Here is a 16,292-nt window from a genome sequence, read left to right as displayed (position 1 = left end):
TGTGGAGATTCCTTAAAAAACTGGAAATAGAACTGCCTTATGATCCAGCAATCCCACTGCTGGGCATACACACTGAGGAAACCAGAAGGGAAAGAGACACGTGTACCCCAATGTTCATCGCAGCACTGTTTATAATAGCCAGGACATGGAAGCAACCTAGATGTCCATCAGGAGATGAATGGATAAAGAAAGCAGTGGTACATATACACAATGGGATATTACTCAGCCATTAAAAAGAATTCATTTGAATCAGTTCTAATGAGGTGGATGAAACTGGAGCCTATTATACAGAGTGAAGTAAGCCAGAAAGAAAAACACCAATACAGTATACTAATGCATATATATGGAATTTAGAAAGATGATAACAATGACCCTGTGTATGAGACAGCGAAAGAGACACTGATGTATGGAACAGTCTTATGGACTCTGTGGGAGAGGGAGAGGGTGGGAAGATTTGGGAGAATGGCATTGAAACATGTAAAATATCATGTATGAAACGAGATGCCAGTCCAGGTTCAATGCACGATACTGGATGCTTGGGGCTAGTGCACTGGGACGACCCAGAGGGGTGGTATGGGGAGGGAGGAGGGAGGAGGGTTCAGGATGGGGAGCACATGTATACCTGTGATGGATTCATTTTGATATTTGGCAAAACTAATACAATTATGTAAAGTTTAAAAACTAAAAAAAAAAAAAGAGTTCAAAATGCAGTACTTGGATGCAATTTCAAAAATGACAGAATGATCTCTGTTCGTTTCCAAGGCAAGCCATTCAATATCACAGTAATCCAAGTCTATGCCCCGACCAGTAAGGCTGAAGAAGCTGAAGTTGAATGGTTCTATGAAGACTTACAAGACCTTTTAGAACTAACACCCAAAAAAATATGTCGTTTTCATTATAGGGGACTGGAATACAAAAGCAAGAAGTCAAGAAACACCTGGAGTAACATGCAAATTTGGCCTTGGAGTATAGAATGAAGCAAAGCAAAGGCTGATAGAGTTTTGTCAAAAGAACACACTGGTCATAGCAAACACCCTCTTCCAACAACACAAGAGAAGACTCTACACATGGACATCATCAGATGGTCAACACCGAAATCAGATTGATTATATTCTTTGCAGCCAAAGATGGAGAAGCTCTATACAGTCAGCGAAAACAAGACCGGGAGCTGACTGTGGCTCAGATCATAAGCTCCTTATTGCCAAATTCAGACTGAAATTGGAGAAAGTGGGGAAATTCATTAGACCATTCAGGTATGACCTAAATCAAATCCCTTATGATTATACAGTGGAAGTGAGAAATAGATTTAAGGGACTAGATCTGATAGACAGAGTGCCTGATGAACTATGGACAGAGGTTTGTGACATTGTACAGGAGACAGAGATCAAGACCATTCCCAAGAAAAAGAAATGCAAAAAGGCAAAATGGCTGGCTGAGGAGGCCTTACAAATAGCTGTGGAAAGAAGAGAAGCAGAAAAAAGGAGAAAAGGAAAGATATAAGCATCTGGATGCAGAGTTCCAAAGAATACCAAGGAGAGATAAGAAAATCTTCCTCAGTGATCAATGCCAAAGAAATAGAGAAAAACCATAGAATGGGAAAGACTAGAAATCTCTACAAGAAAATTAGAGATACCAAGGGAACACTTCATGCAAAGATGGGCTCAATAAAGGACAGAAGTGGTATGGACCTAACAGAAGCAGAAGATATTAAGAAGAGGTGGCAACAATACAAAGAAGAACTGTACAAAAAAGATCTTCACAACCCAGATAATCATGATGGTGGGACCACTCACCTAGAGCCATGTATCCTGGAATGGAAGTCAAGTTGGCCTTAGGAAGCATCACTATGAACAAAGCTAGTGGATGTGATGGAATTCCAGTTAAGTGTAAGTAAGTGTTAGTCGCTCAGTTGCGCCCGACTCTTGGTGACCCCATTGACTGCAGCTGACCAGGATCCTCTGTCCATGAGATTTTCCAGGCAAGGATACTGGAGTGGGTTGCCATTTCCTTCTCCAGGGGATCTTCCCAATCCAGGAATTGAACCCGGGTCTCCTGAACTGCAGGCAAATTCTTTACCGACTGAACTACAAGGGAATTCCAGTTGAGCTCTTTCAAATCCTAAAAGATGATGCTGTGAAAGTGCTTCACTCAATATGCCAGCAAATTTGGAAAACTCAGCAGTGGCCACAGGATTGGAAAAGGTCAGTTTTCATTCCAATCCCAAAGAAAGGCAATGCCAAAGAATGCTCAAACTACCGCACTCATCTCACACACTAGTAAAGTAATGCCCAAAATGCGTCAAGCCAGGCTTCAGCAATATGTGAACTGTGAACTTACCGATGTTCAAGCTGGTTTAGAAAAGGCAGAGGAAGCAGAGATCAAACTGCCAACATCCTCTGGATCATCGAAAAAGCAAGAGAGTTCCAGAAAAACATCTATTTCTGCTTTATTGACTATGCCAAAGCCTTTGACTGTGTGGATCACAATAAACTGTGGAAAATTCTGAAAGAGATGGGAATACAAAAGCACCTGACCTGCCTCTTGAGAAACCTGTATGCAGGTCAGGAAGCAACAGTTAGAACTGGACATGGAACAACAGACTGGTTCCAAATAGGAAAAGGAGTACGTCAAGGCTATATATTGTCACCCTACTTATTTGCCTTATATGCAGAGTACATCATGAGAAACACTGGGCTGGAAGAAGCACAAGCTGGAATCAAGATTTTCGAGAGAAATATCAATAACCTCAGATATGCAGATGACACCATCCTTATGGCAGAAAATGAAGAAGCACTAAAGCGCCTCTTGATGAAAGTGAAAGAGGAGAATGAAAAAGTTGGCTTAAAGCTCAACATTCAGAAAACAGATCATGGCATCCAGTCCCATCACTTCATGGCAAATAGATGGGGAAACAGTGGCTGACTTTATTTTCTTGGGCTCCAAAATCACTGCAGATGGTGATTGTGGCCATGAAATTAAAAGATGTTTATTCCTTGAAAGCAAAGTTATGACCAACCTAGACAGCACATTAAAAGCAGAGACATTACTTTGTCAACAAAGGTCCATCTAATCAAGGCTATGGTTTTCCCAGTAATCTTGTATGGATGTGAGAGGTCGACTATAAAGAAAGCTGAGTGCTGAAGAATTGATGCTTTTCAACTGTGGTTTTGGAGAAGACTCCTGAGAGTCCCTTGGACTGCAAGGAGATCCAACCAATCCATCCTAAAGGAAATCAGTCCTGGGTGTTCACTGGAAGGACTGATGTTGAAGCTGAAATTCCAATATCTTGGCCACCTGATGCAAAGAGCTGACTCGTTTTAAATCCCCTGATGTTGGGAAAGATTGAAGGCAGGAGGAGAAGGGGACGACAGAGGACAAGATGGTTAGATGGCATCACCGACTCAATGGACATGAGTCTGAGTAAACTCTGAGAGTTGGTGATGGACAGGGAGGCCTGGTTTGTTGCATTTCATGGGGTTGCAAAGAGTTGGACACGACTGAGCGACTGAACTGTACTGGAATGAGCAGCAAAGAATCGCTGCTTTTGAACTGTGGTGTTGGAGAAGACTCTTGAGAGTCTTCTCCTGAGAGTCTCCTTGGACTGCAAGGAGATCCAACCAGTGCATCCTAAAGGAGATCAGTCCTGGGTGTTCTTTGGAAGGACTGATGTTGAAGCTGAGACTCCACTACTTTGGCCACCTGATCCAAAGATCGGACTCATTTGAAAAGATCCTGATGCTGGGAAAGTTTGAGTGGTGGAGGAGGAGGAGGTTGGATTGCATTGCAAACTCAGTGGACATGAGTTTGGGTGAACTCTGGGAGTTGGTGATGGACAGGAAGGCCTGGCATGCTGAGGTTCATGGAATTGCAAAAAGTCAGATATGACTGAGCAACTGAACTGAACTGAATATGCATTTAAGTTTCTCCATGTCTTTTCATGGATTGATAGCTCATTTTTAAATACCTCTGAATAATAATTTTTTGTCTGAATGTTCCACCATTTATCCATTCATCCACTGAAAGATGTCTTGTCTGCTTCCAAATTTGGGTAATTATGAATAAAGTTGCTAAAAACATACTTATGCAGGTTTTTACGTGGACTGAATTTTCCAGATTCTTTGGAAATACCAAGGAGTGCAGTTGCTAAATCATAAGGTGCCAGTATATTTACAAGGAACCACCAAATTCTTTCCAAAGGTATGGTATCATTTTGCCTTTCCCAGTGTAGGAGAGTTGCTTGTTGCCTCATATCCTCTAAGCATTTGGTTTTGTCAGTGTTCCAGATTCTGATCATAATGGGTACGCAGTCATACCTCATCATTATTCATTACTCTAATTGCATCTCCCTGATGGTATACAGTTAGAACTGGACATGGAACAACAGACTGGTTCCAAATAGGAAAAAGAGTATGTCAAGCCTGTATATTGTCACCCTTCCTATTTAACTTATATGCAGAGTACATCATGAGAAACGCTTGGCTGGAAGAAGCACAAGCTGGAATCAAGATTGCCCTGAGAAATAGCAATAACCTCAGATATGCAGATGACACCACCCTTATGCCAGAAAGTGAAGAGGAACTAAAAAGCCTCTTGATGAAAGTGAAAGAGGAGAGTGAAAAAGTTGGCTTAAAGCTCAACATTCAGAAAACTAAGATCATGGCATCTGGTCCCATCACTTCATGGCATATAGATGGGGAAACATTGAAAACACTGTCAGACTTTATTTTTGGGGGCTCCAAAATCACTGCAGATGGTGATTGCAGCCATGAAATGAAAAGACACTTACTTCTTGGAAGGAAAGTTATGACCAACCTAGATAGCATATTGAAAAGCAGAGATATTACCCTGCCAACAAAAGTCCGTCTAGTCAAGGCTATGGTTTTTCCAGTGGTCATGTATGGATGTGAGAGTTGGACTGTGAAGAAAGCTGAGCATGGAAGAATTGATGCTTTTGAACTGTGGTGTTGGAGAAGACTCTTAAGAGTCCTTTGGATTGCAAGGAGGTCCAACCATTCTATCCTAAAGGATATCAGTCCTTGGTGTTCATTGGAAGGAGTGATGCTGAAGCTGAAACTCCAATACTTTGGCCACCTCATGCGAAGAGTTGACTCATTGGAAAAGACCCTGATCCTGGGAGAGATTGGGGGCAGGAGGAGAAGGGGACGACAGAGGATGAGATGGCTGGATAGCATCAACGACTTGATGGACATGAGTTTGAGTGAACTCCGGGAGTTGGTGATGGACAGGGAGACATGGCGTGCTGTGATTCATGGAGTCACAAAGAGTCGGACACGGCTGAGCGACTGAACTGAACTGATGGTATATGGTATGGAACATTTTTTTTTAATGTGCTTATTTGCCATCTATATATCTTTTTTGATGATGTATCTATTAAGTTTGCGTTTTAAGAGCCTTTTGTATATATAAATTTTGGATAGCAGTTATTTAGTGGGTATGTCTTTTGCAAATATTTTCTCCCAGTCTGGTTTGCTTTTAATTCTCTTACTAGTGTTTTTCCTAGAGTAAAAGTTTTTTAATTTTCATGAAGTCAAGCTTATTAATTATTTCTTTAATGGATTGCATCTTTGATGTTGTAGCTAAAAATATATCATCATACCCAAGGGCATGTAGGTTTTCTCTTATGTTATCTTCCTGTTTTATAATTTTGCATTTTTTCTTTTAGGTTCATGATCAATTTTGAGTTATTTTTCATAAAGTGTATTTGATCAGTGTCTAGATAATTTCTGTGTATGTATATGTTCAATTGTTCAAATACCATTTGTTGAAAAGGCTACTTTTTCTCCTTTCTATTGCCTTTGCTCTTTTGTCCAAGTTCAGTTGACTACATTTATGAGGGTCTATTTCTGGTCTCTCTTTTCTGTCCCATTAATCTTTTTGTCTTATTTTGTCACACTATCTTGATTACTGTAGTTAGATAACTAGTCTTGACATTGAATAGTCTGTTCTCAATTTTCTTCTCCTTCAATATTGGGTTGGCTATTATAGGTCTTTTGCCATATAAACTTTAGAATTATTTTGTCAAAATACATAAAATGACTTTCTATACTTTTTATTGTGGTTATATTGAATCTATAGATCATATTGGGAAGAGCTGACATCTTGACAATGTCAAGTTGTTGAGTTTTCCTATCTGTAAACATGGTGTATCTCTGGATTTGTTTAGTTCTTCGATTCTGTTCATCCAAATGTTGTGCTTTTCCTCATATAGAACTTGTACATGTATTTTTAGATTTTTACCTAAGCATTTCATTTTTAGGGTGCTGATATAAAGGGCATTTTGTTTTCAATTCCACATTTTTTTGTTGTTGTTGTTAATTGTTAATGTAATGAAAAGCAACTGACTTTGGTTTATTCTCCTCCCACCCTGGACAGAACGCTAATATCATGCGACTCAAAGCCCCAGCCCTCTAGTCACTTGGCCCCACTGGTTGTTCTTTCCGGTATGACTATCCTCACAGTAGCATAAGCTATTGTTGACTGAAAAATATACACAAGTGAAGAGTTGAGAATTATGTTTTGACAGAATTATTGAGGACTATAGCCCATGGTTGGCAGCCTCTGAGGGACTGTTTCAAAAGGGTAAGGGAGGATCCCAGAATATATGTGTTAGATGTTCAGTTGTCTGACTCTTTGTGACCCCATGAACTGTTGCCCACTAGGCCCCTCATTCCATGAAATTTTCCTGGCAAGAATACTGGAGTGGGTTAGCCATTCCCTTTTCCAGGGGATCTTATGGATCCAGGGATCGAACCTGGTCTCCTGAATTGCAGGCAGATTCTTTACCATCTAAGTCACCAGGGAAGCCAAGAATATACAAGAGTTTTTGCTGGGAAAAAAAAAAGAATTTGAACATCAAAAGATTACCACTAACCATAAAAGAGGCATCTCAAATTAATAATAATTTTAGTGCTTTTCTATGAATGGGAAGATGAAAGAATCTGGACTCACTGGAATTAGTCCTTTGATAGGCATTTTAACTGTCTAGGACCAGTGTCCTGTTTTTCTCCTTCTTGAATTCCTATCAGGAGGCACTGTTTTGGGCAGCTGTTGTGACTGATAGAGTTATGGCCACAGCTTCCTTTGTTTACTGAAATGGCAGGTGTCATTCTTTGTCTACTCTAACCAGGATGTTCCTGTTACTTGGGAAAATCCAAAGGTTTCAAGGTTGCCTCCAGGAACTGGGACAAGGCCAGACCATGGGCAAGAGACATGAGCAGACATTTCCCAGAAGAGTCATAGTAAACATTTCCCAGAAAAGACATGAACAGACATTTCCCAGAGGAGAATATCCAGAGAGCAAAGACCAAGAATAGATGCTTATGGCCGTTAATCACTATAGAAGTAAAAATTAAAATGACATGATAAGTAGCTAAAATTTGCCAAAATTAAAAAAAAAAAGGAATGACAATGCAAAATTCTGATGAGGATGCAGAGAAACTGTATTGCTCATGGAGTATAAAATATTACAGATACTCAGGGAAATGGTTTAACAATTTTTTAAAATTGTGATACGAATAGTTAATAGGAGACCTCTTCTCTTAACAATTTTTTAAATACATAACATAGCATTTTTATCTATAGGTACAATGTACAGTTCAGTCACTCAGTCATGTCCAACTCTTTGCGACCCTATGAACCACAGCACGCCAGGCCTCCCTGTCCATCACTAACTCCCAGAGTCTACCCAAACTCATGTCCAGTGAGTCAGTGATGCCATCCAACCACCTCATCCTCTGTCGTCCCCTTCTCCTCCTGCCCTCAATCCTTCCCAACATCAGGGTCTTTTCCAATGAGTCAGCTCTTCATATCAGGTGGCCAAAATATTGGAGTTTCAGCTTCAACATCAGTCCTTCCAATGAACACCCAGGACTGATTTCCTTCAGCATGGACTGGTTGGATCTCCTTGCAGTCCAAGGAACTCTCAAGAGTCTTCTCCAACATCACAGTTCAAAAGCATCAATTCTTCTGCAGTCAGCTTTAGATATCTAAAACTTACTCATCTTACATAAATGAAATTTTATGTATGTTTATTAGCAACTCCAATTTTTCCTTCCCTCCAGTTTCTGGCAGCCACCATTCTGTCCTTGGCATCTATGAGTCTGATTATTGTAGATACCTCAGGTAACTGGAATCATGTAGAGTTTGTCCTTCTGTGATTGGCTATAGAACTCCTGGGGATTCTCTAGGCAAGACTACTGGAGTGGGTTGCCATTTCTTACTCCAGGGGTTCTTTTTGATCCAGGGATCAAACTCATGTCTCTCGGGTCTCTGGAAGTGGTAGGCAGATTCTTTACCACTACACCTCCTGGGAAGTCATCTGGCTTCCTTTAATTAACAATAATCTGGGATATCTGGTTCTCTTTAATTAACAACACTTGTTTGATGTTCAGACTACCTGCTGCTGCTGCTGCTAAGTCACTTCAGTTGTGTCCAATTCTGTGTGACCCCATAGATGGCAGCCAACCAGGCTCCCCCATCCCTGGGATTCTCCAGGCAAGAACACTGGAGTGAGTTGCCATTTCCTTCTCCAGTGCATGAAAGTGAAAAGTGAAAGTGAAGTCGTTCAGTCGGGTCCGACCCTCAGCGACCCCATGGGTTGCAACCTACCAGGCTCCTCCATCCATGGGATTTTCCAGGCAGGAGTACTGGCTGCTGCTGCTGCTGCTGCTAAGTCGCTTCAGTCATGTCCGACTCTGTGTGACCCCAGAGACGGCAGCCCACCAGGCTCCCCCGTCCCTGGGATTCTCCAGGCAAGAACACTGGAGGGGGTTGCCATTTCCTTCTCCAATGCATGAAAGTGAAAAGTGAAAGTGAAGTCGCTCAGTCGTGTCCGACTCCTAGCGATCCCATGGACTGCAACCTACCAGGCTCTTCCGTCCGTGGGATTTTCCAGGCAAGAGTACTGGAGTGGGGTGCAATTGCCTTCTCCGCAGATTGTTGTAAAATTTCCATTTAACCAGGCTCCTTCCCTCTCCTCAGAGCAGTTCTCTCAGGGCCACTTAAGATGTTGCCTCCAAAACTTGAAGTCCTAAAAATTCCCACCAAATAAAACGTAACTCTCAACTTTTAGGTTGTGAATATTTCTCTAAGGTGACAGCAGAAGGCTCCTTTCCTTGTCTTTTTAGCAAGCCTTATTATAACTAAATTTAATTGGGTACCCCTTACTTCCCTGGTGGCTTAGACAGTAAAGTGTCTGCCTACAATGTGGGAGACCTGGGTTCAATCCCTGGATTGGGAAGATCTCCTGGAGAAGGAAATGGCAACCCACTCCAGTATTCTTGCCTGGAGAATCCCATGGACGGAGGAGCCCGGTAGGCTACAGTCCATGGGGTTGCAAAGAGTCAGACACGACTGAGTGACTTCACTTTCACTTTCACTGCTCTACTCATTTCTGACCTGAGCCCAACTTTCTAATCTTGTGTAATCACACAGCAGCCTGCCTAGCTTGTCGGTTCTTCCCATAGATCAAAGAAGTAGAAATGGAGAATAAGATGACCAGGTCTCTTCTGTAGCTTCCCCTTAAGTGACCTCCCAAACAAACCATGTGGCTAACCTGTGATCAGGATAAAGGAGCAAGTCTAGAGGAAGATCAGGAGGAGACAGGCCTGTACTCAGTGGAGGATGGTGATGACTTTGATCCACTTTCTTAATGATTAACTGAGGTTACTTCCCCCTTTTTCTTTAAGACTTTCAGGGCTAGCAGCATCTTTGGAGGTGGTTCTAAGGGGACTGAGCCCACAATCTTCCCAGATTGTTGGCATTCCGATTAAAGACAGCTTGTCCCTGTACCAATGTCCATGAGTTTGATTTTGTAAGCAATGAGCAGTCCCCCTCACTTCAGTTGGTAACTTGCTGAGAGCTCTTTTCTGCAAAGAACTCTTTCCTGTCAAAAGATGATTACAAAAAAACCCCCAAAAAACAAAAAAACTAGATTAGATAAAGCAAAAAAAAAAAAAAATACTCATTTCAAACTTTCAAGCTCATAGGTAGTGCTAATGGTAAAGAACCTGCCTACCAATGCAGGATACATAAGAGACATGGGTTCAATCCCTGGGTCAGGAAGATCCCCTGGAGGAGGACATGGAAACCCACTCCAGAATTCTGGCCTGGAAAATCCCATGGACAGAAGATCCTGGCGGGCTACAGTCCATTGGGTCGCAAAGAGTCAGACATGGCTGAAGCCACTTAGCACATATGATCATATAGTCAGAACCTGCTATCTAATTTGCAAGTGCAAAATAAAAAGAATGGAGTTCTTTGTTTTAAAAAATCATTAATAATTTCAAGATACTGATGGTTGGGCATTAAGCCAAGTATGAAACCCTTTTCAGCACAGAGAACTGTGGTCCTGAATGGTCTGTATGTCCACATAGCTGATGGCGCACACAGAATCATTTTTATGTCCAGCTGCAGTTCATCATTGTCTGTGAAATTTTAGTATTCTTGCTTCTTGAAGAGGGTACTTTTCTCTGCTGAGCTACCTAACAAGAGTTGTTTGGCTTAGCATGAGGCAGGAAATAAATGGACTTTAGGCTTGTCATTTATAACTAGCCTTCTTTTTAAAAAAAATTAAATTAATTACGATTAACTTACAATTACTAATTACTTTACAATATTGCAGTGGTTTTTTCCATACATTGACATGAATCAGCCATGGGTGTACAGTGTTCCACATTCTGAACCCCCCCTCCCACCTCCCTCCTCATCCCATCTCTCAGGGTCATCCCAGTGTACCAGCCCTGAGCACCCTGTCTCATGCATCAAACCTGGACTGGCGATCTGTTTTACATATGATAACATACATGTTTCAATGCTGTTCTCTCAAATCATCTCACCCTCGCCTTCTCTGACAGAGTCCAAAAGACTGTTCTATACATCTGTGTCTCTTTTGCTGCTTTGCATATAGGGTCATCATTACCATCTTTCTAAATTCCATATATATGCATTAGTATACTGTATCAGTATTTTTATTTCTGACTTACTTCAGTCTGTATAATAGGTTCCAGTTTCATCCATCTCATTAGAACTGATTCAAATGCATTCTTTTTAATGGCTGAGTAATATCCCATTGTGCATATGTACCACAGCTTTCTTATCCATTCGTCTGCCGATGGCCATCTAGGTTGCTTCCATGTCCTGGCTATGGTAAACAGTGCTGCGATGAACAATGGGGTACATGTGTCTCTTTCAATTCTGGTTTCCTCAGTGTGTATGCCCAGCAGTGGGATTGCTGGGTTGTATGGCAGTTCTATTTCCAGTTTTTTTAAAGGAATCTCCACACTGTTCTCCATAGTGGCTGTACTAGTTTGCATGCCCACCAACAGTGTAAGAGGGTTCACTTTTCTCCACACCCTCGTCAGCATTTATTTTTTGTAGACTTTTGGATAGCAGCCATTCTGATCGGCATGAAATGGTACCTCATTGTGGTTTTGATTTGCATTTCTCTGATAATGAGTGATGTTGAGCATCTTTTCATGTGTTTGTTAGCCATCTGTATGTCTTCAGAGAAAAGTCTGTTTAGTTCTTTGGCCCATTTTTTAATTGGGTCATTTATTTTTCTGGAATTGAGCTGCAGGAGCTGCTTGTATATTTTTGAGATTAATTCTTCGTCAGTTCCTTCGTTTGCTATTATTTTCTCCCATTCTGAAGGCTGCCTTTTCACCTTCCTTATAGTTTCCTTCATTGTGCAAAAGCTTTTGTTTTTTTTTCATTGTTTTGTCTCATTTGTTTATTTTTGCTTTTATTTCCATTACTTTGGGAGGTGGGTCATAGAGGATCCTGCTGTGATTTATGTCAGAGAGTGTTTTGCCTATGTTTTCCTCTAGGAGTTTTATAGTTTTTGGCCTTACGTTTAGATCTTTAATCCATTTTGAGTTTATTTTTGTGTATGGTGTATAACTAGCCTTGTGTTCCAACTTGCTGAGACAGGAGACAAGTTGTCTCCAGACTAGATATTTATGATGAACTTTCTGTCTGCATTTGGAGATAATAATAGCCACAGGAAGAGGCTGAATAGCTAGGCTTTGTTTCTCATGTTCACTTTAAGATAACAATTATGGCAGAGATAAAGAAGGGCTAAACCTTGATTGAGTAAAAGATCAAGAGATCACATATTTCCCATCCTTGAAGAAAGAAGAAACTCCCTGTGCAGAAAGGCTCCTTGAGGTTCAAAAAGGAGGAAGCATCATCCAGAAAATATGTGATGCCAAGCCCCTCTCCTCCCCAGGCTTCTGGGTGGGAATCCATCTTGGAAAAAAGTTGTGCATGCGCATTGGGGAGGGGCCTTGGGTATGTCAGCTGTGCAAAAACAAGCAAGATAATTAACCAAATATAAACACAGACCCGGTAGAACTGTCCTGTATAAATCATTTAACCACCTCTTTACCAAACTCCTCCTCATGAAGGGGGATGCCCACACCCTCTCTCTCTGGGTGCATATCTCTGCCTTGTTTCTGTCTTAAACTGTTTTTCTGAGGGTTTTCCACTTGTGCTGTGTCTCTAATTAAATTTTGTACCTGGTTTTACAGTTTTTGCCTCCTTGAGAAATGCATTTTTCAATGAGGGTAAGGGGAGTTTTGCTTCTGTCTTCTAACCCCTGGTTGACTATCAGCCAGGATTCTAGGTTTTCATCTAGGCTGTGCTGTGTGCTAAGTCGCTTCAGGTGTTTGCTATTCTTGCAACCCTATGTACTGTAGCCTGCCAAGCTCCTCTGTCTATGGGATTCTCCAGGCAAGAATACTGGAGTGGGTTGCCTTTCCCTCTTCCAAGGAATCTTCCTGACCTCAAGGATCGAATCTGTGTTTCTTATGTCTTCTGCATTGCCAGGCAGGGCTGCTGCTGCTGCTGCTAAGTCGCTTCAGTCGTGTCCGACTCTGTGTGACCCCAGAGACGGCAGCTCACCAGGCTCCCCTGTCCCTGGGATTCTCCAGGCAAGAACACTGAAGTGGGTTGCCATTTCCTTCTCCAATGCATCAAAGTGAAAAGTGAAAGTGAAGTCGCTCAGTCATGTCTGACTCTTCGTAACCCCATGGACTGCAGCCTACCAGGCTCTTCCGTCCATGGGATTTTCCAGGCAAGAGTACTGGAGTGGGGTGCCATTGCCTTCTCCAGGCAGGCAGGGCTACCTAGGTTCAATTACTGAGCAGGGAAGTAAGATCTCGCTTGTTTCAAGCCATCAGTTACTGCTGTCTCTCTGAGATCAAGTGGGCTTTGCTCATTTCTCTAAATTCTTTTCATGATGCACTAGGGTGAAATATACCATTTATCCTACTCTTTAAGAAACTCTAGTGTTCAGAATATTTAAACCCAGACACTGGTCAATCAGAAGAGTCTCTAGTCTGTGTTCTAACTTGAGGGTTATAGCTTTATCTGAGCCCTGAAGAAAAAAGGTTGTAGGTATTCCCCAGACCAAACTTCACTGGGAAGATTTTAGATACTAAAGTTCATAATATTTCCTTAGGCAGGCATGAATAATTGTAACTGAGCAGAACCCTATGGTGGCACAGTGGTAAAGAATCCACTTGCCAAAGCAGGAGACACAAGAGACCTGGGTTCGATCCCTGGGTTTGGATGATCCTCTGGAACAGGAAATGGCAACCCCCTCCGGTATTCTTACCTGGAAAATTCCTTGGACAAAGGAGCCTGGCAGGCTACAGTCCATGGGGTCGCAAAGAGTTGGACATGACTGAGCATGCGTGCGTGCACACACACACACACACACACACACACACACACACACACACAGCACCCTATGGGGTCTTCCTGGGACAGACCCTCCCCTCATGTCCTCTGCCCACCTCTCCTTTGCAGAAAAGGCGTATTCTCCAAGCCTCCCTGAGTCACAAAAGCCTGGCTCAAGAATAAATGATTGAATAGATGTAAACATTTAGTGATAAAACAGCTGTTGGGTGAAAGGAACTGATAACAATTTAAAACAGTAATCAGCCATATGGTGGTCACAGAATCTTTACCTCCTCTCTGAATTTCTTAGGTAGTAACATCTGACCCAATATCCTGATTGGTTTCACAGATGCTTAACTCTCTACCAAATAGAAGTTAACTGCTTGATGCCCATGAGTAGTAGCCCCCAGAGCTACTGGAGCTCTAGGATTGATAATGTTAACCCCTGTGATGCCACCCTGGTACCTCACCATCAGCCAATAAGAGAATTGAGAGGATCATACACCCTTACTCCCCTCCCTTGCCTGGCCTTTAAAAATACTTTTCTGAAATGTATCAGAGAATTTGGGTTTTCCGAGCACTAACTGCCCTGGACTATTTGGTGACTGCAATAAATGCGGTACTTACGTTCATCACAACCTGATGTCAGTAAATTGGGTTTACTGCATATGGGTGAGCAGACCCAAGTATGGTTTGGTAACAGTATTAGTAATTGAATAATAAATATATTAACAGCTGAAGTTTTTTGGACACCTTTAACAAAATCATAATTTTCTTTTTCAGAATACTTCTGTCACCATATAGATCATGAGAGTGAAAGAACTTAATGTGCTGTAATAATTTGCATGAATGCTCTGGGGCTCAGTCATGTCAGACTCTTTGCGACCTCATGGACTGTATCCCACCAGGGTGCCCTGTCCAGAGAGTTTTCCAGGTGAGAGTACTGGAATGGGTTGCCATTTCCTACTCCAAGTGATCTTCCCATCCCAGAGATGGATCACACATCTCCTGTGTCTCCTGTTTTGCCAGGCAGATTCTTTATCACCGAGCCACCTGGGAATCCTGTAACAATTTAAGTAATAATATATTACCTGGAAGTCCCTGATGGTCCAATGGTTGGGACTCTGTACTGCCTTTACAGATGGCCTGAGTTCAATCTTTGAAGGAGGAACTAAGATCCTTCAAGCCACACAGCACTGCCAAAAATAAATTAATTAACCTTAGAAAGTTAATGAGTTGCAACAATTTAGGGATTTCAAACCTACACTAATTATTATTTTACAGTTCTGGAGGTCAGCAGTTCTAAATGAATCTTACTGAAAAAAGATTAAGGTATATTGGTAGGGCTGAGTTCGTTTGCAGGCTTGAGGACAGAATGTGTCTCCTTGTCTCTTATAGCTTCTAGAGATCACCTGCATTCCTCAGCTCTGACCTCTTGCTTCATCTTTAATGCCATCAGCAGAGCATCATCAAATCTCTCCATGACTATGACACTTCTATCTTCCTCTAATAAGGAGCTGTGTGACTAAATGTGACCAACCCAGGTAATCCAGAATAATCTCCCCATCTTAAGATCCTTAATTAATTACATCTTCAAAGATTCTTTTTTATTTTTTTTTCATGTAAGGTAACAAATACACATGTTTAGGGGCTTGGGACATGGCATCTTTTGATGACGGGCATCCATTGCTTTGTCTACCACATATGTGTAAAGTCAAACAATTAACAAGCTAAAGATTTGTTACTTACATTGAGTTTATTTTTTTTCCTGTGTCTTTCACTGAGTATATTCCTCTTTCATCAGCTACATTAACCATCCATTCTGTTGTCAAAGTTAGAAAGGCCCAAGGGAAGCAGGGCAGAGGTAAACTGGGAGTAAATTTTCATGCCCTTTGTGCTCAGTCATGTCCTACTCATTGTGACCTCTGGACTGTTGCCTACAGGCTCCTCTGTCCATGGGATTTTCCAGGCGGGAATACTGGAGTGGGTTGCCATTTCCTTCTCCAGGAGATCTTCCTGACCCAGGGATTGAACCCAGGTCTCCCGCATTGTAGGCAGACGCTTTACCATCTGAGCCACCAGGGAAGTCCACTGCTCTATGTAATCACATCTCAGTGATTGTTTTATTTTTATATTACTCATTTAGACAGTCACTTCTGTTGGGTTTGTTGACTTAAAAAATAGTCACAGTCTAAAAGTTGAGAGTTATGTTTTATTTGGTGGGAATTTTTAGGACTTCAAGCCCGGGAGACAGCATTTCAAGTAACCCTGAGAGAACTGCTCTGAGGAGGTGAGGAGAAGGGCCAGGTTATATAGAAGTTTTACAACAAAGGGCAGGTAGTCAGAACATCCAAAGATTATTGTTACTTAAAGAAAACAAGATACTCCAAGTTAAGGAATTGGATGCTTTCCTATGTATGGGAGGATGCAAGAATCTGAGCTCACTGAAATCCTTCCTTTCAAATGTGTCTCAGTTCTCTGGGACCAGTATTTTGGGTTTTAACATCTTGAGGTTCCTTGGAGTTCATCTTAGGAAGTGGCAGCAGTCTGACGGCTGTTAGAGGGCAGGTATTCTTCTCCTTCCTGAGTTC

At 41.8% G+C, this 16,292-nt stretch overlaps 1 protein-coding gene across 6 annotated transcripts in view; it reads left to right on the top strand.

The window, feature by feature from the left end:
• The window catches only part of LOC133248155 (C-type lectin domain family 2 member D11-like), a 40,736-nt gene that overhangs the window by 23,066 nt on the left and 1,378 nt on the right, over window positions 1-16,292 (top strand). For 2 of the 6 annotated variants that reach the window (XM_061417946.1, XM_061417947.1), the window contains exon 6: window positions 15,100-15,245. In XM_061417946.1, the coding sequence (XP_061273930.1) occupies window positions 15,100-15,230 (131 nt within the window). In that variant the 3' untranslated portion in view covers window positions 15,231-15,245. Of the gene's footprint in view, window positions 1-901; window positions 4,077-12,846; window positions 13,017-14,484; window positions 14,636-15,099; window positions 15,246-15,934; window positions 15,992-16,292 lie in introns of those variants that run through there. The other 4 variants (XR_009736628.1, XR_009736629.1, XM_061417945.1 and 1 more) reach the window with 4 other exon arrangements.

Source organism: Bos javanicus, chromosome 5, assembly GCF_032452875.1.
Source record: "Bos javanicus breed banteng chromosome 5, ARS-OSU_banteng_1.0, whole genome shotgun sequence".
NCBI classification, from domain to species: Eukaryota; Metazoa; Chordata; class Mammalia; order Artiodactyla; family Bovidae; genus Bos; species Bos javanicus.
Note: the sequence above shows the minus strand (reverse complement) of the source record. Positions and strands in the feature narration are given on the sequence as shown.